Here is a 23,530-nt window from a genome sequence, read left to right as displayed (position 1 = left end):
ATTTAGCATGGTGGCAGTGCCACACAACACGATGGAGGGCATCCTCAGTGTGAAGTTGAGACTTTGTCTCCACAAGGACTATGCGGTGGTCCCTCCTATTGATACTTGTCATAGACAGATCATCTGCGGCAGGCAGGTTGGTGAAGATGAGGTCAAGTATGTTTTTTCCTCTTGGTTCCCTCACCACCTGCCACAGACCCAGTCTAGCAGCTGTGTCCTTTAGGATTTGGCCAGCTCGGTCAGCAGTGGTGCTACCAAGCCACTCTGGGTGATGGACATTGAAGTTCACCGCCCAGAATACATTCTGCACCCTTGCCACCCTTAGCGCTTCCTCCAAGTGATGTTCAACATGGAGGAGCACTGATTCATCAGCTGAGGGAGGGCTGTATGTGGTAATCAGCAGGAGGTTTCCTTGTCCATGTTTGACCTGATGACATGAGACTTCATGGAGGACCGGAGTCTATGTTGAGGACTCCCAGGACAATTCCCTCCCGACTATATACCACTGTGCTGCCACTTCTGCTGGGTCTGTCCTGCTGGTGGGACAGGACACACGCAGGGATGGTGATAGTGGTGTCTGGGACATTATCTGCTTGACATCATCCAAGACAAAGCAGCCCGCTTGATTGGCACCACATCCACAAACATTCACTCCCTCCACCACCGACACACAGTGGTATGTAGCAGTGTGTATCACCTACAAGATGCACTGCAGGAATTCACCAAGTCTCCTTAGTACCTTCCAAACCCACGACCACTACTATCTAGAAGGACAAGGGCAGCAGATAGATGGGAACACCACCACCTGGAAGTTCCCCTCCATGTCTCTCACCATCTTGACATGGAAATATATCGCCGTTCCTTCACTGTCGCTGAGTTAAAATCCTGGAACTCCCTCCCTAACAGCACTGTGGGTGTACCTACACTACATGGACTGCGGCGGTTCAAGAAGGCAACTCACCACCACCTCCTCAAGGGCAACTAGGGATGGATAATAAATGCTGGCCTGGCCAGCAAAGCCCACATTCCATGAATAATTTTTTTTTAAAAATCCGTTAATATGGCTGTTGCTTGACCAGTCTGTGGGACAGCTGTCCCAATTTTGGCACAATTTGTTAGCAAGGAGGACTTTGCAGAGTCGACAGGCTGAGTTTGCTATTGTTATTTCTGGTGTCTAAGTCGATGCAGAGTGATCCATCTGGTTTCTTTCTCTAAAGACTTCGTAGCAGTTTGATGCAATTGAGTGACTTGCTAGAACGTTTCAGAGGGCAGCTAAGAGTCAGCCACATTGCTGTAGGCCTGGAGTCACATGTAGGCCAGGATGGCAGATTTCCTTCCCTAAAGGGCGTTAGTGAACCAGATGGGTTTTACGACAATCTACAATGGTTTCATACTTATCATGAGCATTTTAATTCCAGATTTTTATTAAATTCAAATTCCACCATCTGTCGTGGTGCGGTTTGAATCCGGATTCCCAGAAAATTAACCTGGGCCTCTGGATTTCTAGTCCAGTGACAGTACCACTATGCTCACTGCTGCCTCATGCAGGACTGCAGAGCTTTAATCTGATCTGTTGGTTGTGGGGTCACTTAGCTCTGACTGTCGCATGCTGCTTCCGTTGTTTAATATGCATATAGTCCTATATGGTAGCTTCACCAGATTGGCACCTCATTTTTGGGTATTCCTGGTGCTGCTCCTGGCATGCCCTCCTGCACTCCTCATTGAACCAGGATTGGTACCCTGGCTTGATGGTAATGGTAGAGTGAGGGATATGCTAGGCCATGAGATTATAGATTGTGGTTGATTTCAGTTTTGATGGTCCGCAGCACCTCATGGATGCCCAGTTTGAGCTGCTGGGTCTGTTCTGAATCTATCCCATTTGGCACGGTGATAGTGCCACACGACATGTTGGAGGATATGCTCAGTGAAGATGGGACTTCAGCTGTGTGACGGTTATTCCTACCGAGAATATCAGGGATAGTTGCATTTGCGACAGGCGGGTTGGTAAGCACGAGATCAAGTAGGTTTTCTTTCTCTTGTTGGTTCCTTCACCACCTGCCACAGGGCCAGTCTGGCAGACATGTCCTTTAAGATTCGGCCAGCTTGGCCCGTAGTGGTGCAGTGAGAGGCCTTTCCACCAGGAGTGGGCATAACAAATAACTTAAGATATATATATTGACACAAGGTCATTTTACAGCAGTGTTGTGAAATGGGTCCAAAAGCTACTGTCTTCAAGAAGAAGCATACGGTGGTTTTCAAACCTTTACATGTGGGAACCACCTGCAAATATTGACACGTTTTGAGAGATCACCTTCCCAAAATGCAATGCTTACTACCCACCCAAAGGTAAATAGATTAAGTTAGTGTTATTGGCTTTCCAAGTCATCACTAATCAATGCCACTGTGATGGATTATCTGGTTGTTTGCCTCGTTGCTCCTTTGGGCCTTGCTGTGTGCCAATTGGCTGCCTCGGTTCCCTGCCTTTTAAAGCAATGACTGCACTTCAAGTGTAATTAATTGGCTGCAAAGTGTTTTGCGGCACCCCATGATTATGAAAGGTTCTGTTCAAATGCAAGTTTTTTTTTTCTTCTTCCTCAGTAAGTCAGATACAGAAATCTGGAGCAGAAAGTTTATGGACAAAGCGTTTGCAGCCAAAAGAAGCACAAAACCAGCTCTGCACCTGGCTAAAGTGCGCAGTGTATTTGTGTTTATATTTTTAAAAACGGTGACCGAGTACTGAGTTTAGCGGAGGAAATAATATCTTCAGTATTTTGCTTTTATCTTAATGTTTCTGTGTACCAGGTGCCCTGGCCTTATTGAGCTTTGTGTTTCCCGATGACCTCAGCCAGGATATTGTGAATTTAAAATTGGAATTCAGAATACCTGCATTCTTGAGGGAGGTTTTATTGTCCTGGGGTTGCAGGGAGCTGGGTGTAACAAAGCGAGCACGCAAGTAGTTTCTAGTAATATATACCTTTTTAAATGAGGGCTGGCTTGTGCAGTCAGTGTCCTTCAGAAATTGCATTCATTCACAAGTGAATTACATCACATCTTTTTAAGGTGTGAGCCCTTAGAGTTATACCTGATCCAAACTGACAATTAGAGCAAGTTAGTTGTTTGATGTCAGAGGCCAGGTGGCAGAAGCAAACAGAAGCGCCACAATAACTGCTTTTTTCACTCTTATCTATTCGAATGATCAAATTGATTGATAACATAATTGCCTGGCTATTACGAAAGTTTCTTTGATCTTGTGTGTTTTAAATTGCCTCGGAGCCCCAGAAGACCTGTATAATAGGTGTGGAATTTTCCTGCATCTCCAGTTTCTCGTTTGAATGCCAATTTACAAGTCAAGGATGTGAGGAAGAGGCTTTGTGGAAAGTCTTTGTCACGTAACGTACCCATCAGAGATTTAGTTGAAACTGAATAGGCAGAACTAAGACCTTCAGCTTATTTTAGAGAACAGTTTAAGCATTGTATGAGTCAAATATCACACTGAAGGTTCGTTGGCTGCTGCATTCATTTATCTCTATAATTCGTTTTCCTGCAAATAAATTTCACTAACTCAATTTAGCCTGTGCCTGGTGGACTGCCAGAATACTGTGTTTCAATGTGTCCACGAAAATATAGCGGGGGGGGGCAAAAAAACCACATTCTCCATTGCAAGATACCTTGGAAAAGGGTTAATATTAAATCTCATTCATTCCACCATATAAGGGAGCAAATTTTTGTTTGTAAGAGATGAGGGCCAGTTTGTGGAAGCTGTCTTTGTGCTGTATACACAAGAGTGCTGGGAGAGACCCTGAACTGAATCCAGGTACATTGCTTGACGCCAGTCTAATTAATAAGCATGTCATAATCAAAACCCTTACCCCTTCCGGAAAAAAAAGGAGTCGTATCCACGCAAGGGCATCGGCTTAGTTTTCATTTTGGCCCATAAAATCTTCTACGAATTTGGGCAGCAATAGGAGAAATGTCTGTAAGATGAAGGCAATGTGGTCATTCTAGTGCTATAGCTACCAAGAAGGAATGCCAGATCAGCTAAGGTGATGCATGTGGTTGGGGAAAATGGAACTTAAAATATATCGGGATGTGTCCCTTGGCCTCAACTTTAACCACGAATTGGTTCAAGCAGCGTCTAGCAGAAAACTGGCCTAAGATCGTCATTATTCCTTTTCCCTATCAGCCATAGGACAGGAGATGAGTGTTAATTATATATTAATTATGTTATAATTGTTTGCAGGTAGTGGCCATTGACTGGGGAGGGGGGAAAATCACTTGAGCCCCTCTAAATCAACACAGACTAAAACTGTGCTCGAGTTAGGAGGGGGTATGCCTTTAAAACGAAACTCTAAATAAATCCAGAAGTGTGTTTTTTAAAAAAATTAATAAATTGGCTCCTGTTCTATCCTCCCCCAACTGGGCTTTTTGATGGAGAACAATGAGAACAGAATGTCCAACATTAAAATGGGGACTGTTGCACCTGAATGTTCGAATCCAATTATCCTCACCTTTTAACCTCGCTTCACCTGAAAACCACACATGGCCTCAACATTCTGTGTTTCATGGAATATCAACTCAAAACTCTATACGCATGTGAATATACCTCCTTGGCCAGGGCATAAAGAGGAAGTTTCTCGGTTTCTTTTTTTAAACCACTTGATGTTTGCAATTAATTCAGCCACATAAGCAAAACAGCTTCGCGTTTTTCTTATTCTGAACTTATACTTTACGAATGGAACCAAACTGTTCCTAATTTTTTTTTTGGCAGGGTAATGCAGGAGGGTCAGAAGTTCATGATATTATTCCTGGAAAATTGAGGTCAGACAGTTTTCTTCGAACTATTGCCAAACCTGCGTGACAAAATGAATTAAACCATGGCTGTGTGTTACTAAAATGGTTTTAAGTATACAGGTTGCTTTAACTTCCATTGGTGGCTTTTGTTTTTGTTCGATTCTTTTTTAAACATCTAAAATAGATTCTCCAAGTACGTTCGCGTACATATGTTACAGGTTGACTTCCAAGCCATAACTCGCAAGGAGTGAAAACAGACCGTAGTCTTCAGACAAAGAAGATGGGATAAATAGGTCAGAACTAGCAGATGTAAAGTCCCTGTCAATTCGTACATTCTGTCCTTATTTGTACATTAGCATTATAAATTCTTAATTCCACATTTGTATTGTGAACTGTCAATGTAAACACTAAGATAAAAGCAAGATACTGCGGATGCTGGAAATCTAGAACAAAAACAAAAATACCTGGAAAAACTCAGCAGGTCTGACAGCATCTGCAGAAAGGGATACAGTTAACGATCTGATGAAGATCTGACAGATGCTGTCCAGACCTGCTGAGTTCTTCCAGGTATTTTTGTTTTTGTTGTCAATGTAAACATCCTGTTCTGTAATTTCATCATCTTGTGAGTGATGGTGATGCAGTGCGTCTGTTAGAGGGAGAATATAATTACGGTGCAGCCATTTTATATCGACAATGCTTGTTAAATGAGGACACAAAGGAAGAAAGAAAGACTTGCATTTATAGATCGCCTTTCACCACCTCTAGACGTCCCAATTTGCTTTACAGCCAGTGAGTTATGAGTTGCATAGTCACTGTTGTCAAGTAAGGAAAGGTGACAGCCAGGCTACGCACAGTAAGCTCCCAGAAACATAGGGATGGTGACATAGCGGTAATGTACGAGCAACCCAGAGGTGTTGACTAATGCTCTGGGGACACAAGTTCAAACCCTGTCACTGCAGCTGGTGGAATTTAAATTTAACTAAATCTGGAAATATAAAAATGAAACCATGAAACTACCCGATTGTCGTAAAAACCCATTCTGGCTCCCTAATGTGAGGAAGGAAATCTGCCATCCTTACCCGTTCGGACTTGCATGTGACTCTGTTTAGACCCACGGCAATGTGGTGTCTCTTAACTGCCCTCTGAAATGGCCTAGTAAGTACTTGGTTGCACCAAGCCACAAAGGCAAAGTCGACAGCACTGTGGGTGTACCTACACCAGATGCACTTTAGCAGCTCAAGAAGGTGGCTCATCATTGCTGCCTTCAGAGCAATTAGGGATGGGCAACAAACGCTGGCCTTGCCAGTGACGCTCACCCCCCATGAAAGAATATATTTTTTAAATGGAATAGAGGGAAATTGAACAGATAATCTGTTTTTGTTAACTGACGCTGGTTGCATGACTGGCTAGGCCACCGGGGAGAACAACCTGCTCTTCCTCAAAGTAGTGCCCTGGGATCTTTTACGCCCACCTTATCCAACAGTGCGCCGCTCCTTCAGTTGTTAGAAGCGGAGAGCGACAGAGACACTTAAGGAGGGATCTCTGAAAGGTAGCGCACCAGCAGCTGCACAATCTTCCATCAGCAGAGCGAGGCTAGGTTGGGCAGGGTGAAAGCTGGGGGAGGTGGGGGGAAACAGGGAAATGCACAGAGGGCCAGAATCCGAGAAGTGGAACATTTGGAAAGGGAATCAGGGCTGCAGTCGATTGCAGAGACGGTGTGTTGAGGTCATATTGGGATTTATATATGTATGCGAAGATTCTAAATGCCTTTTAATGAAAATAAAGCACAATTTACTTTCCTTTCACTGGGGGTTTCATATTATTTATTGTATTACAACTCAGTCAGCTCCTAGTTCAGCAAAACGTCCCTAGTGATGAGTGACTGAGCTTCATTTTCCATATGCAACCTACTTGCTTCACTGTGGGATATGATGGCCCCTGTGGCCAGCCAATCACCCTAGGACGTCCCCCCCACACTGCCAAAGTTATCCTCAGGATTAAATGATCAAATTGTTTGCAGGTGCTTACATGGTATACAACTGTTCTCTTCCTAAACATAGCACTCATTTCCTTTGATGCATTCCGTGGAAGTTTGAGCGAAAGAAGGACAGCTCTTTACTGCTTTAAGGAATAAAAAAACTAAATTATTTGCGAGTTGAACTATCTGCCATGCTGTGGGGTTAGTAACTCTCCTCACTCTTGCTTTTACGAGCAGTCATATTCTTCATCAAATGGAACTTTAATCATGTTTGCCTGGCTGCCCAACTACAGGCGAGGGCGGGATAATAACTTCTCTGGAAAATGGAACAAAGGGTAGAGTGTTTTTAAATTGGTGCGTGGAGAGAAATCATAGCCTGAGAGGTTCATATCTCAGTGTACTCAACCGATCAGAGATCAGCCCTGTATCAGGTCATATAAATCTTTGTTTTTTTAATATACGTAATATAAAACTATATATGGGACAGTACAGCTGTGATAACAAAGTGTCTTTGGAGACTGCTTTCTGGGAGAGACTCCAATCTGCGTGGGTGCTGTTGAATGGGGGTAGGAAGGACAGGCAGGCAGGGTCAGTCTGCCCTTTGTTTATATCTTACTCCTTCATATCCAGATTGTTTGACCAAATAGCCCAGGCTTGTGATCTGTTAACATATGTAAGGTCATCATTCTGACAGGAGGAGCCATTTTCATTATTCCTCAGGTTTGGTGTGCCAAAACGAGCTTTTTTTTTCAAAAGCCAATCACATTGTATCTGGATGTCTCCTGATTATAGTAGCAGCATTTCATCATTTGGGAGTTAGCTGTTTGAATATCAGAGTGTTTGTTGACCATGCTGTGTCAACCAGTAACTTGGAGGCAGGGCAGATTCCCAGCAAACTAAAGTGTAAGCATATTAATTTTAATTCTGCACCTTACTTCTGCTCTTACCTTTCTGTGCTTGACTTGCTGCAGGCTTCCAATGAAGCTCAGTGAAACAGCATCTTGCCTTTCGACTGGGCACTTCACAGCTTCTGGGCTCAACATTGTGTTCCACAATTTTAGATCATAACCTCCTTCCCCATTTTGTTTCGTGTCGAATTGCTGGTTAGGCTTTTTCTCGTTTCTCTTATTTCCTTTATTTTGTGTTTGGATGGCAGTTATCCTGCTGTTCACATCTCCTCTAGGCACATCTTTCATTTCTTTACATGTCCCAATACCAGCCCCTTTGACCTTGCACCCATGTGAAACCTTTTGCCATTCAATCTCTTGCCCTCCGCCCTATCACAGACCTTCCGTCTTGTTCTTCTTCCCACCCTCCTCCTTTTCACTTGCTCAAGACCTATTGCGTTTCTAGCTTCCCCAGTTCTGATGATAGGCCACAGCCCCAAAACATTAACTCTGTTGCCAGACCTATTGAGTATTTCCAGCACTTTCTCTCTTTGTTTCAGATTTCCAGCATCCGCAGTACTTTAGTTTTTCTATTTATAGAGTCGACATAAAAAGAGTCTCTATGAGCTGCAGCAAACAGACCTCATCACTCAAACTGCAGCAACTCCTCCTGATAAAAGCAGGGTGATTTCTCCAGCAATAGGCAATGAGTGGAGGACAGTTCCACAATATAAATTGTGTGCACAAAATCAATCGCAGCAATTTACAAGCAGTGCAGTCTCCAGGGTGTGATTGCAGGGGAATTGTCTCTATTCTGACCGGGGATAGAATGTCACATATACAGCCTTGAATTGCTCAGCAAGTGCTGGAAAATATAAAGTACACTCAGGTGATGGAGTTATTCAGCATAGACCGTTGACAACCTGGTGATCAACTTCAAGGCTTCTCAAACTGTGGGCCGTTCTCCGCACTTCCCCCAGTGGGGTCACGTGTCGAGATTTTTGGGTGGCAAGCTCCAGGGCAGCAGTAGCTGCTCTGGAGTCGGGACTGAGTGCTAACTGCTGCGAGGTCCCTTTAAAAATCCTTGTGTTTTTTCTCTGTTGGTGGGTGTGGCCTAATGGAATGCTCTCTGAGATCTGATTGCTCCTGTAAACAAAGCCTGTGAATATGTAGGGGGTTCATTTTATTTTGGGAAACTTGCCTTTTCATCAACTCTCCCTATGAGCGGGAGATAGTTTGGGGTTGGTGGGATGTTGAACTTGGCACGCTCAACACCTCCCTCCTCTGCTGCTCAACAACTGAAGCCTCCCCAAACCCCCCACTTCCTCAACCCCACCCCACACACCTCCCCCTCTCCCCTCAAATTTTCACCCTGGGGTCAGACAAAGTCTGAAGCATTAAAATGGGGCCACACTGGGAATGAGTTTGGGACACGTTGGTCTATTTCTTCAATTTATTCCTGGCCACATTAAAATCAATTTTGATTGGCTGTGAATTGTGAGTGATACCTAGCTGTCTTCCTCCCTAGATTAAAGGGAAGAAAGAATCTATAACTGACATGTTCTTCATTTTGCTTCAGCACTATTCTGGCTGGTGGCGATAGAGATGCCATGAAGTGTCTTGCTCATTTGGAAGCTTTGATCAGGAATGTGTAATCCAAATTACAGAAGTTGCTTCAAGAAAAACTAGTGTTATGGGGCTATTCCTGTTTGTAAAATGTTTTTAAAGTACTAGTGGTGAATGAAATCTTTACCACAGTACCCATTCAGCTGATTGATCCATTTTGCTCCTCTGAACTTGGAATCTCTTTATCAATTAGTGGTTTTCAGCCTGAATGATGTGGCCTGTTGGCTTGTTATTTTCTGCTGTGTCCAGAGGGATCAGGAATTACAGGGGTAAATTATACCATTTTCCAGTGTCCGTGCCTCTTCTACATCCTGGGTGCTTTGTGGCTAAGGCTAAGATTCATAGGAAATGTGCTGAAATGACACTTGGCCTCAAGTTGGCCTTGGTTGCTGGGTAGAGGGGGTGGGGTGGTGGTCACAAGCTCAGGATAAGGAGTTGGCCATTTAGGACTGGGATAAGGAGAAATTTCTTCACTTGAGAGTTGTGAATCCTTGGAATTCTCTGCAACAGAGGGCTTTGGATGCTCAATCATTGAGGGTGTTCACAATTGAGATTTTTGGACACTAGAGGAATTGAGGGATATGGGTGTAGGGCTAGAGAGTTATGTTGCCAATCTGCATGGCTGGATATCTGCTGAATTGGTATATCTACCCACTGAACAGTGAGAATTAAATCACAATAAATGGCTTCTCGTTCTTTGTGTAGTATGTTGTGCAGTGTCAGCCATGGCTCAGTTGGTAGCCCTCTCACGTCCGAGTCATAAGGGTGTGGGTTTCAGTCTCACTGTAGAGTCCTGAGCATAAAATCTCAGCTGCACTGTCAGAGGTGCCATCTCAGATGCACATAGAAGATCCCAAGACACTATTTTGAAGAGTTGTCCCCTGTGTTCTGGCCAATATTTATCCCTCACCAATTGCAAACTGTGGAATCATGCTGTGCGCAAATTGACTGCCACATTTCCTACATTAAAACAGTGACTGCACTTCTAAAGTATGTCATTGGCTGGAAAGTACTTTGGGGCATCCCAAGGTTGTGAAAAGTATTAGATAAACTTCTAAGATTTTTAGTTGCACAAAATTGGAGTTGAAGATTCTGGAAAAGCTGGAGCGGCTCTGGGACAATAATTGCCAATGGCCTTGATGAGAGAAGGGACAGTGTTTTTGGTCAAGTATTTATGATCTGTTTAGGACTGCTCGAGTTAAAATGTGCCAGAAGATGCTGCATTCTGGCCCAGTTAGGATTCATTGTGAACCCTGCCGTAATGAGTAATTGAAGGTAAATATATTTAGCCTTGGTCGAGTGAGTGTTGTGGTTTAATGCTACTTTCTACTTCTGATGCTAAAAGCCTTCCTCAGCATGACTTCCATCTACCACTTTTTTCACAGCATACCATTCACTGGATTCCTCGTAGCCGTGAGGTTAGTCAGTCCTGGACTACTTCAGTGGTATCAACAATTTATTCACTGCTCTATTCCATCCCACTGCTATTCCAGCTGAAACCCGATGTGGTACGTATAAGCAAACTGATTTAATCATCCAGACAACCGATATACAAACAATCTCACTTTTCATTTCCCTCAGTTTATGATAAATTAAGCATCAAGCATTTTAGTTGAAACGGCACAAGTGTGTGTTGGGCAGTTGCACTGCATGTTGAGAATAGTGAGTGATTCTGGGATTTCGCTGAATCAGCAATCAGCGACTGAAGTGTGGTCGGCCTTCTTTTCATTCAGGGATGAGAAGTTACTGCCGTTGGCGGAATTCTGACTCTTGGATAATGGAATTCGGCCCTTTTAAAAACCTCCGCTTCCCCTCGGCAGGCACTGGCCAAAGCCAGGAGGAGAGAGTGTCAGAAAGTCCAGAAAATCTCTGCCAGTAACGAGCAGGAGCAGGCTCAAGGGAATTAAGACCATAAGACATAGGAGCAGAAATTAGGCCATTCGGCCCATCGAGTCTGCTCCACCATTCAATCATGGCTGATAAGTTTCTCAACCCCATTCTCCCCTTAACCTTTGATCCCCTTACCAATCAAGAACCTATCTATCTCGGTCTTAAATACACTCAATGACCTGGCCTCCACAGCCTTCTGTGGCAATGAATTCCATAGATTCACCATTCTCTGGCTAAAGAAGTTTCTCCTCATCTCTGTTCTAAAAGGTCTTCCCTTTACTCTGAGGCTGTGCCCTCAGGTCCTAGTCTCTCCTACTAATGGAAACATCTTGCCCACGTCCACTCTATCCAGGCCTTTCAGTATTCTGTAAGTTTCAATCAGATCCCCTCTCATCCTTCTAAACTCCATTGAGTATAGACCCAGAGTCCTCAAACGTTCCTCATATGTTAAGCCTTTCATTCCTGAGATCATTCTCGTGAACCTCCTCTGGACCCCCTCCAGGGCCAGCACATCCTTCCTGAGATACGGGGCCCAAAATTGCTCACAATGTTCTAAATGTGGTCTGACCAGAACCTTATAAAGCCTCAGCAGCACATGCCTGCTTTTATATTCTAGTCCTCTCGAAATAAATGCCAACATTGCAATTGCCTTCCTAACTACCGACTCAACCTGCAAGTTAACCTTAAGAGAATCCTGGACTAGGACTCCCAAGTCCCTTTGCACTCGAGATTTCTGAATTCTCTCCCCATTTAGAAAATAGTCTATGCCTCTATTCTTCCTACCAAAGTGCATGACCTCACACTTCCCCACGTTGTATTCCATCTGCCACCTCTATGCCCATTCTCCTAACTTCTCCAAATCCTTCTGCAGCCTCCCCACCTCCTCAATACTACCTGTCCCTCCACCTATCTTTGTATCATCTGCAAAGTTAGCCAGGATGCCCTCAGTTCCTTCATCTAGATCATTAATGTATAAAGTGAAAAGTTGTGGTCCCAACACTGACCCCTGTGGAACTCCACTAGTCACCGGCCGCCATCCTGAGAAGGACCCCCTTATCCCCACTCTCTGCCTCCTGCCAGACAGCCAATCTTCTATCCATGCTAGTACCTTGCCTCTAACACCATGGGCTCTTATCTTACTGAGCAGCCTCCTGTAATTTCCCGTCTTTTGCCTCACTCCCTTCTTAAACAGGGGGGTTACATTAGCGATTTTCCAGTCCTCTGGGACCCTCCCTGACTCCAGTGATTCCTGAAAGATCACCACTAACGCCTCCACTATCCCTTCAGCTATCTCCTTCAGAACTCTGGGGTGTAATTCATCTGGTCCAGGTGATTTATCCACCTTCAGACCTTTCAGTTTTCCTAGCACCTTCTTGGTAATGGCCACCATACTCACCTCTGCCCCCCGACTCTCTTGAACTTGAATTGTCAGGCATCCCACCGGGAGGGCGCGCTTTACTGCCGGCCACTTGGTGGAACGGTGGGGTCCCGTAGGCCCAGGGAGGGGTGGGTGGAAGAGAGGGACTGCTGAGTAAGTGAGTGTGGGGGAGGAGGATTGGCGAGAGGAGCTGCTGCGTGAGTGAGTGGGCTGAGGGGGATTGGGTGTGGGGGTGTGTGTGTGTGTGTACGCGCGGGGTGGGGGTAGAGGGGGCATTTAATTGTCAAACACATTGCTGTGGGCCTGCTGTCACATATGGGCAAGACCAGGGAAGGACGGCAGATTTCTTTCCCTAAAGAACGTTAGAGAACCAGATGGGTTTTTACATCAATAATGGTTTCATAGTCACTATCACTGAGACTAGCTTTTAATTCCAGATTTTATTATTTGAATTTCAGCTACCATAGTGGGATTTGAATTTATTTCCCAGAGCATTAGCTTGGGCCTCTGGATTACTAGTCCAGTGACATTACCACTACACCACCATCTCTCCTTGTGGAAATATATGGAGAACTTGGTTGAAACCTGCATGAGTATATAAAATAATATTTTTATAATATGCTTTAAAAATCGATTTTTGTATTTATATGATGTATTCTTATATGCTGATCTATAAAATGCCAACTTTTAATGTTGCCATGCTGCTTTATTGCTGGCATCTGGGATCATGTTAGTTTTCAAGAATTTCTTTACATACATTCATGGGATTTGGGCATCGCTGGTAAGGCTCATCCTTAATTGCCCTTGAGAAGGTCATAGTGAGTTAAAATGGGGGCCCATTGGAAAATAGTTTGTGAAACATTGCCCATGGTCCTTTGCTTTGCATCTACATAATCTGCAAGGTCATGTTCGGTTGTTGTTAGACTTCATCTGTATTACATGCATTAACTGCACTGAATGCTGAAATGCTGAGGTCACTTTGGTGATTTTATACAAATGCATTGGTCCACACACTAATAGAAGGTAAACAAAATAAAAACTAATGTTTCTACCCACTTGAAGTCAAATAATTACACCTATTTGAAGTGGCCTAGAAGCATTTTCATTCACTGCAGATCATAAAAGGTGCTATAATTACACGATTTCTTGTCACAAAACATTTTCAGCCTTTTTTGTCTTTGGCCACTCTCTTTACTTCAAATGAACAGCATGAGATTTTCAACGTTGTAAGCTGCATTAGGTGGTTGTGTAGAAATTTCATCATGAAAGGAGGCCTTGCAGCTAATCATGCCTGTTTCAATTCTTGCCTGCTTATACCTATTGGAGCTTTCCACTTGAATCCAGTATTCCTGCTCGTCCCCTTTTAATATATTTTTCCTTTGAATGTTTATGTACTCTGAAGTGTTGTGATTGGCTCGGCTTCAACAGCCAGATCTGTCTCACAGTCAGTGCTATGGTAGCCGCGTATGGTGAGAATGCTGTTCGAGGAGTCATGTCTGGTGATGATCAGATCCAGCTGGTGCCAATGGGCTACTCTTGGATGTCTCCAGGACGCCTTGTGGTCAGACTCTGAGTTCCTCTGAAGCTTTAGCCTGGGCCGCGAGGGACCCAGTTTCTGTGTGTTGCTACGAGGAAGCACAACTGAGGACTTGTCGATGGAGAGGCTGTGTACTGACAGGGAGAGGCTTACACATTTGGCTCTCTTTTTTTGCACTGCTGCTAGCCAAAACAAACTAGCGTGCAAAAGCAGGAAGCAAGCTAGCTCTCTTCACCCACACACTTGACGCATCATATCGAGCTATTGGACGCACATTGCAGACGTGAAACGAAACATATTTTGAGACACCATCTATAACGCTGCACTTTCAACATATGGGAAGCAAGAATGGGAAAATGCTGACCGGTTTGATGGGACCTGTCATTGAAGACAAGCAGTCCACTTTCATTAATTACAAGAGAGATCTGAGTGAGAAAACTCTGAATGCACTAAGAACCACTCGAAGTAAACTCCACCAGACTGCCACACAGTGCACCAGTTACGACTTTGCCAGGATGTCCAGATAACCTTCGACACTGGGAATGTTAAGGGCATGTATAAAGGGATCAAAAGGGCAATACGTCCATCACCATAGGAAATGGCTCGGTTAAAAGCAAAGGCAGGGGAGGTCATTACCAACTGCAAAAAACAATTGGAGAGATGGGTGGAGCACTACCTTGAGTTGTACTTGGGCAGAACACTGTCACCTGAGGAAGCTCTGGACACTATAGAAAGTCTACCTGTCTTGGAAGAGCTGGACATTGAACCCACAGTGGAGGAGCTTAGCAAAGCTATTGATGCATTTGTCCAGGGCAAAGCTCCAGGTGCTGATGCTACACTGCCTGAACTCATCAAGCATGGGAAACTGGCACTCCTGCAGCATCTGCACAAACTTCTCTGTCTCTGCTGGAGGAAGGGGGCAGTGCCCACAATATACCTGATGCAGGATTGTGGCCTGGTCCAAGAAGAAGGACAGACCACAGCAATTGCATCAACTATTGAGGCAGCTCCCTGTTGAGCATCATGGGGAAAGTATTTTCCCATGTTGCCCTTGTCAGGCTGCATATCCTGGCTGAACAAATCTACCCTAAATCCCAGTGTGGTTTCAGAACAGGAATATCTACAATTGATATGATCTCAGTCTGGCAACGGCAAGAGAAATGCCGTGCTCAGAGGAGACCACAATATATTGCCTTTATCAATCTCACCAAGGCTTTTGACCACCTGAGCAGAGGCGGTCGATTTAAACTTGGAGAAAATTGGCTGCCCGCTGAAGCTGCTCAATGTGATCTCCTCTCTCCATGACATAATGGTAGGCAAGGCCAGCTACGACAGAACTACAGCAGAGCACTTTTGAGATCCGTAGTGGGGTCAAATAGCTGTGTTCTGGCACTGGCACACCTTGGCACATTCTTCTTTTTGCTGCTGTCATGTGCCTTCGGGTCACCTTCAGAGTGTGTCTACTTACATACCCGGAACTGATGGAAAGCTATTCAGCCTTCCTCATCTGAGATCCAAGGCAAAAGGGCACCAAGTCCTTATCAGAAACTTGCTCTAAGCTGACAATGCTGCACTAGCGCTCCATACCAGGGAAGACTGTCAGCGACGAATGGACAGAGAGACTTTCATGCCTGTAGAGGGTTTGGTTTGAACATCAGCATCAGAAAGACAAATGTCATAGTCCAGGATATTGCCATACTGTCATCTATTAGCATTGACAATGTGACACAGGATATTGTCAATAGCTTCACATATCCAGGCTCCACAAACACCAGTTATCTGGCACTTGATGCTGAACCCAACACATGCATCGCAAAAGCTGCAGCTGTTATGTCCAGGCTGAGTAAGAGAATGTGGAACAACAGCAACCTGACTGAGAACACCAAACTGAGAGTCTACCAAGCCTGCATCCTCTACAGTGATGAGACCTGGACAACATGTGAGGCAGGGGAAAAGGCTGATCAGTTTCCACCTTCACTGTCTCAGACATCCCTAAGCATCCCTTGGCAGGGCAAGGTCACCAAATCGGAGACCCTGGAGTATGCTAATCCTATCAGCATACACATATGCTAAGCCAATGATGTCTGAGCTGGCTTGACAGCATTCATTGGATGGGTGGCTGCCATATACCCAAAGACCTTCTGTACGGTGAACTGCCCACTGGGTCACAACCTTGTGGAAACCCCTACCTCTACGGCAAGCGAGTTACAAAGATGGCGGATGCTGACCACTGGGAAAGGGGCACTAATGGCCGTGACCTGTGGAGGTTGGCCGTTTGAAATGGCGAGCAGAAACGGAAAGCTTGGCTGATCGAGAAGAGCGCCCAGAGTAAAGAAAGGCCAATGAATCGTGCAACTTCTCATCCCACTGCCTTCCTTTGCAGCAAATGCAGCTGGGACTGCCATGCCAGAGTGAGACTGAACACAGAGCTGACCACCATGGCGCAAACCACTGCCTTACGGGACAGACGGCTGCCACTAGCCCTGATAGCCTGTTATCATAACGTATTCCACATTCCAATCATCATCAATTTGAACAGATAAAGCTTTTGATGCTCATATTAAAATACTGCAGTTGGCTTCAAAAAAAGAGCAGAAAATATTTTCAATATGTTTTACCTGCCGGCTTGGGTGTGAGTTTTACACCAGCACAATGTGCTGTATACACTTATATCTGTGGTAGCTCAGGTCAGCATCACCCAATGAGAATATGATCTTCCAGTATTTCTATTTACGTGCGCCCATATTCAGTTAATTTTTTAAAAATTCATTCACAGGATGAGGGTGTGGCTGGCTAGATCAGCATTTATTGCCCATCTGTAATTGCCCTTGAGAAGGCAACCTGCCCTCTTGAACCGCTGCAGTCCCTGTGGTGCAGGTACACCCACAATGCTGTTAGGGAGGGAGCTCCAGGATTTTGACCCAGTGATGGTGAAGGAACAGCGATGTATTTCCAAGTCAGGATGGTGAGTGGCTTGGCGGGGAACTTCCAGGTAGTGGTGTTCCCATCTGTCTGCTGCCCTTGTCCTTCTAGATGGGGGTGGGTTTGGAAGGTGTTGTCTAAGGAGCCTTGGTGATTTCCTGCAGTGCATCTTGGTATACATTGGTCCATTGACCAAATGATATTAACAATGACCACTGCAACATTTAGTCCAATTGTGAATTACAAAGTACTGATATTTTCTCTTGCATGTGGATTTTCAGCCAGGGCACCTGCAGTGATTACTTGCTCCTGACAAAAGAAAAACCCAGAAAAAGCCTCCCATGAACGCCACAGTATAATTTTATTAAAAGATAAGTCTTGGGAGTCATTTTGTCTGGCCTCCGGGTTTAAATGATGCTGATACGCTCTATATTGTGGTTTACGCTGCCTGAGCCACTTGATGGAATCACTGCCTTGGAACCATTCCTAAGTTAACTATTATTCTCCGTTTGATCTGTGACCATTTCTCCTGAGGAGATCTTTTTGTACAAAAAAATTAGAATACACTTTAACAATTCCATTAAAACAACCTTAGTCTAGTTTAGCCCACCCCTTGCTGGTCCATTGTCATGGTCAGTGACACAGGCCTACCGTATTTGGCTTTGCAATATTCACTGCCTAGGAAATGGGGTTAAGACTGCAGCTGGGCAGGAGCACGTAACTGTAATCCCTTGGCCCACCCATATTGAAAATTGTGTCATTGCAGCATAATGGAAATATGGTTCTGATTTTGAATTCTTACCCTCCCCTGATCTGCCCCATCCTTATATAAAAAAAAAAATTGTGACAACTCAAAAATTTATTTAGTGATGTTAGTGCTTCTTCCATTACCCCTTACTGTCAGAAATATACTGTTTCTTTTCCTTGATATTAAGTGATGCATATGGGCTGGATTACCACTTGAGAAACAAACTTGATGCTTTGAGTGTTGGAGCCTAATGCAAACCTCCTGCTGCTCCTCTGCACAGTTTAAATCTGCAAAGGAAAATGTGTTTTTACTCAGCCTAGTGATTGCACAGTAATTCCACTCTGTTTACTGAATGTTGGGGCTTACCCTGTGAACTAGCTGCAAGTTGACGGAATTTTAACTTGTGTAGTTTGCTCTGGAAACTTTGGGGATAATTTCCATCTTTGCTCTCTGTGCGGTAATCTGGCAGAGCGTACTGTAGGACCTACATAGATTTGTGAAAGGTAAATCAAGTCTGTAACCTAGCTAAACTTTTTGAGGAGGTCATTAATATAGTGGATCGAGGAGTATCAATTGATGCTGAATATATGGATGTCCAGAAGGCACTTGATAAAAGTTAAGAGATTATTAACAAAAAAGTAAAATGCACACAGATGGAGATGACCTTGTGACATGGTGTTGCGGACAGGTGGGGAGTTAATTGAAACAGCACTAATTTCTTGTCTCACCGCCTGTCCATAAAGAGAAAGGCGTTTTGATTTGTTTCCCTCTTTATAAGTGGTGGTATATTTCCCCAACTCCTCAGGCTTTTGTGCGATCCAAGTTCCTATTAATAACCCCACAGCAAACTCAACAGGGATGAACTCAACACGTTTAGTTTATTTGCACACACTCAACACGAAATGGAGGGTTCACCGTCACCTCCACACTCAGGCAGCAAAGAGAGGAATAGAGAAAAGGTTTTATAGTACAGAGACCACAGAGAAAATAAATATTGGTTCACGTGAGCTCTAGAATCAAAAGCCAATGAGATATTCCTCCATGGAGGTCGGCAGGCTGAAAACTGATTCACATTTCCAGTGGTGCTGACTTCACAAGAATAGATAGGCATGCAGAGATGAATCAGTCTTGTAGTTGCTGGCACAAAACTTCCAACAGAAGCAGTGTAGATGGGGTAAGGTGTTCACCCTGGGCAGAACACCTTTCTGTGTGGCTGCTAGTCAGGTATTAAAAGGTGGACAGAGCTCTTCAGCTCAGCAAAGGCAATATTATTTGTTCAACAAGCCAGAGGCCTATGATGCACGACTCCCACCTCTCCACCAGGCCTTCAACAAAGGATGTGTATCCATCAGCTGGAATTTGGCTCGGTCTTCAACCCAGCCATTGGGTTGAAAGGAATGCTTGGGGAGGTGGGGGGGAACCATATGTCTTAGCAGACCCTGTGGTCTCCTGCTGGCTGGCTACCTGGGTTATCAAATGCAAATGGCCAATGTATAGCTCTCTTTAAAGTTGGGCAGTGCGGTCCCCAGGCGATCATCAGTGGCTCCTCAGAGATAACGAGGTGTGATTTTTCCCTGAAACTGCAAAATGGCTTCTTTTGTTCTGGAGTCACAGACAAACACAGGTTCAGCCATTTTAAGGGTTGTGTTCAGCCAGGGTTCAGTTTTGTAAAAAAAAGTATTGTGAGGTTGTAGTCCGTCACACATGTGGTAAATAATTGGGAGGTGGGCGGTAGAGAGCGGGGATAAAGGGAACTTTCCTGATTGGTAGGTTGTGACGAGTGGTGTTCCCCAGGGATCTGTACTGAAGCTTTAATTTTTCATATATGAAGTTGCCGATGATATTCAAATTAGGAGTGCACAGTATTATGTGCAGATGAGAGAAGGAAGTTACAAAGGGATATGGACAGATTAGGTGGGTGGGCAAAGCAGTGGCATATGGAGTTCAATGTGGGGAAGTGTGAGGTCATCCACTTTGAATCTGAGAAAGATAAATCAGAATATTTTCTTAATGATAGGCTAGGAATTGTGGAGGAGTAGAGGGATTTGGGTGGCCATGTACACAAATTGGTAAAATCTAAGTGCAGAACTGCAAAAGTAATCAAACCCTAATGGAATATTGATTTTTTTTTAAACTCCCAGATATTGGAACATTAAGTGGGGGGGAATGTTATGATTCCATTGTACAAAGCTCTGGTCAGACCCCATCCATGGTACTCCATTGAATTTTAGACCCCACATCTCAGGAAAGAGATTGACCTTGGAAGGAGTAAGGCACAGCTTAACCAGTATGATACCAGGGCTTAAGGGGTTAAATTATGGGGATGGGTTATGTAATCTTGGCTTGTATTTGCTTGAGTTTAAAAGGCTGAGAGGTGAACTAATTGAGGTGTTTAAAATGAAGAAGGGATTCAATAGGTTAGAAGGATACTATTTCCTCTGGTGAAGAATCAAAAACAAGAATACATGCTTTTAAAAATTAGAGTTAGGCCAGTCGGTATCGAAATCAGGAAGCACTTTTTCCACACAGTGGGGTAGTCAAATCTGGAACATTCTCCAACAGAGAATGGGCGCTGGGCCACTTGAAATTTTCTCAACACTGAGACTGATGGAACTTCAGTTAGGAGGCTGTCAAGGAATTATGTATTTCAGGGGATGAATGGATTTGACGTACGACCAGCCATGACCAGATAGAATGGTAGAACAGGCTGGAAGGGCTGAATGGCTGACTGCTGTTCCTATGTCCGATTTGATTTCATTGGGATGAAACTTGGACAGGTTTCTACAAAAGGCAAGCGATTCACTTTGCCAGAAAACTGCTAAAAAGGACCACGACAGTTTTCCTGGATCAGCTTAAGCTTTTTCATAGTTTAATCTAGTTTCTCACCAAAACAGGCAGACACGAATTTCGCAAATATTCTCGTTCCATTTTGAGTGGGTTTTTGTGGAAGTTTTTGCAAGATGTAATCTGCACATCTCTGGTTCCTGTGCATGAGCAAGGATGGTGTCAGTGAAATTAATGTTTTGTAATTTTGCAACAAGCATTAGCTGTGTGCATCCGTTCGGTGGGTGGGTGGGTGGGTGGGTGGGGGGGGCGGGGGGGGTTGGTGGGAGTGCTTGTTGTGGTATTGCCAATCAGGATTTTTTTAAAAAGTGTTTGCAGAGTTGTGCAGGAAAACCTGGGGTCCACCACAAAGGGGGAAAAAAAAAATCCTCCAGATGACCCTTCAAATCGTCGCTAAACATTTTGGCAGCTGACTCAACAAAAGCAGAGAAGCTCTTGCAGGTGGATGTTGCCCTATGTGAATGGGGGACAATCGCAATTATGCGAAGGGCACTGTCGGCTAGTCAGGCAGAAAACGTGGCCATCCCGTGTGAAAAATGAAAGCAATGAGAGTCAATGATTCCTGAGCAAAGGTCAGCCGGAGATGATGAAATGTTGATTTTGATAAATTGATTATCCCAGTGCTGACTTGCTGCTGTAGGAGAAAGTGAAATGATTTGTTTAAAACCAGAGGGAAAATAATCAAGGCCAATGGGGGTTACCAGTCAGAAAAGCTCAGAAGATAGACAATAACACGGGAGAAGAAAAGAAGCAGTAAAGCTATTTGTTCCATTGAAAGCTCATCCAAATCTAACTTTCCTATTCTGGCATCCAGCAATGTTTTGAATTTCCCGAATATATTTGTCTCTTCTGCCCCAGTTAACAGATTGTTCTTGGTATGTAATTCTCTTTGAAACAAAAAAGTTTTTCCCTGTATCTATATAAAAGTTGCTTCAGTTGATTTAATATGGAGTTGGTGAGGCACCTGAAGAGCGCAAAATAAAGACTGTGACAAAAGACAAAGAAGAAGAAAGACTTGCCTTTGTGTATGGCCTTTCACAACCTCAGGACGCCCCAAAGCACTTTACAGCAAATGGAAGTACTTTTGAAGTATAGTGTCTGCTGTAATGTAGGAAACGTGTTGGCCAATTTGTGCACAGCAAGCTCCCAAAAACAGTAATGTTATAATGACCAAATAATCTGTTTTTGCGATGTTGATTGAGGGATCAATATTGTTCCCCACACCGGGGATAACCCCTCTCTTTGGAATAGCACCATGGGATCTTTCACATCCACTTGAGGAGGCAGGCAGGCCTCTGTTTAACCTTTCATCCAAAGACAGCACCTCCGGTAGTGTAGCTTTTCCTTGTTACTGCACTGGAGTGCCAGCCTTAATGTTTGTGCTCAAATCTCTGGAACAGGACTTGAGCTACATCCTCCTGACTCTGAAATGAGAGTGTCACCAACTGAACCACAGCTGACAAAGTGGAAATATAAAGAAAATCGGGAGTAACAAAACTTTGGAATGAGAAAGAATGACCTTGAATTTATGTACAGGCAGTCCCCGGACTTACGACACAATTGCTTCCTGAAAACCACACCTTAAGTCGAAATGTCGTAATTCGGAACCGATTTTCCCATCAGAGCAATGTTCTAAATGGGGGATTGTTTCCTGAACCAAGGCCTGATACCCTATTTTCACCAAAATAACCCAGAATTTTGTACTCAATCAATTATAGAGAGTAATAAAGCAACATTAATGTATTTATGTTGTAAACAGAAATCAGATTGGCATAAAAAAATCACAAGCTAAAAATACTTGTAGAAATATAGTACAGTACTGTCGGAACAGCAACTGAGTGTCTTGAGTCAGGGAGATGGGCAGCGCAGAATGTCGATGCGCACGTACGAACATTTGAACTTGTTCGCTGGTGCGGCGTCATAAAGTCAAAACCGACGTGGGAAAATCAAGACAGGGTGTCAATTTATAAGTGTCTTAAGAATGTCCTAAAGTTGAGGACTGCCTGTAATCCTGTTGTCTTGAAGCATGATCAGTGATGTTTTGTAGGCAAACACAGCAGAGTAATTGCAAAGAGGAACTAACTGAGTGAAGACTTGGAGTTTGATGAGAGGGGAATTTTAAGTGTTAATTTTGCTCTTAAATTTTGTTCTTAAAATCTAATCTAGTCTGTGTAAGCAGGCTATGTTCTTTCTTTCTTGCAGTATAGACCGGGTAAACTCACTCTCAGTTGTAGGAGCTTGGTAATTAATTAGCTAACTGGTTGAATCTGGTTACTGTAGCCCCAGTTCAGTTTACTATGAATTCAGGTTTCTTTAGTGCAGCCTTGGCAAACAGAGTGCAGCTAACTAAGTGACTAACTGAGTGAAGACTTGGAGTTTGGTGAGAGAAGAGTTGGGAGAAGGAGTTGTTCGTTTCCTCTTTTTATCTTTCTCACCCCATAGAAATTGGTTCTTTCTCTACAGAGAAAGGAGCTGGTGTTCGGTGAGTATCTGGTAAGTGGGTAAATTCTATTCTATCCCTAAGGTTTGAAATAGTACACCATTTTGTAGTAAAGTTAATAAAATATATATGAAAGCAACATAAGCAAATGATTAATATCATTAAGTAATTATTTAAAACACATTAAGGGCGACAGGGCATGTGATGTGTCAAGGCTGCAGCATGTGGGAGCTCCTGGATAATGTTGTGACCCAGGGCAAACACGTCTGTAGTAAGTGTTTGTGGCTTGAGGAACTTCGGCTCTGAGTCATTGAGCTGGAGGCTGAGCTGCAGACGCTGCAACACATCAGGGAGGGGGAAAGTTACCTGGATGTTTTATACCAGGAGGCAGTCACACCACTTAGGATAGGGCCTTCTGATATGGTCAGTGGCCAGGGACAGGAGGGTGTGACTACGAGTGATGCAGGTAAGGAGACCCGGAGGACAGGA

The 23,530-nt window shown here is 44.1% G+C and overlaps 1 protein-coding gene across 2 annotated transcripts in view; it reads left to right on the top strand.

The window, feature by feature from the left end:
- The window catches only part of alg14 (ALG14 UDP-N-acetylglucosaminyltransferase subunit), a 111,805-nt gene that overhangs the window by 19,357 nt on the left and 68,918 nt on the right, over window positions 1–23,530 (top strand). The window contains exon 3 of one of the 2 annotated variants that reach the window (XM_078560823.1): window positions 10,668–10,790. The exons of the other annotated variant lie outside the window; for it this stretch is intronic. Coding sequence (XP_078416949.1) covers window positions 10,668–10,790 — 123 coding nt within the window. The remainder of the gene's footprint in view (window positions 1–10,667; window positions 10,791–23,530) is intronic. 2 annotated transcript variants of the gene reach the window in all.

This window comes from Cetorhinus maximus, chromosome 17 (assembly GCF_964194155.1).
Source record: "Cetorhinus maximus chromosome 17, sCetMax3.hap1.1, whole genome shotgun sequence".
In the NCBI taxonomy this organism is placed as follows: Eukaryota; Metazoa; Chordata; class Chondrichthyes; order Lamniformes; family Cetorhinidae; genus Cetorhinus; species Cetorhinus maximus.
The sequence above is the reverse complement of the archived record's forward strand: the minus strand, read 5'-3'. Positions and strand labels throughout refer to the sequence as shown.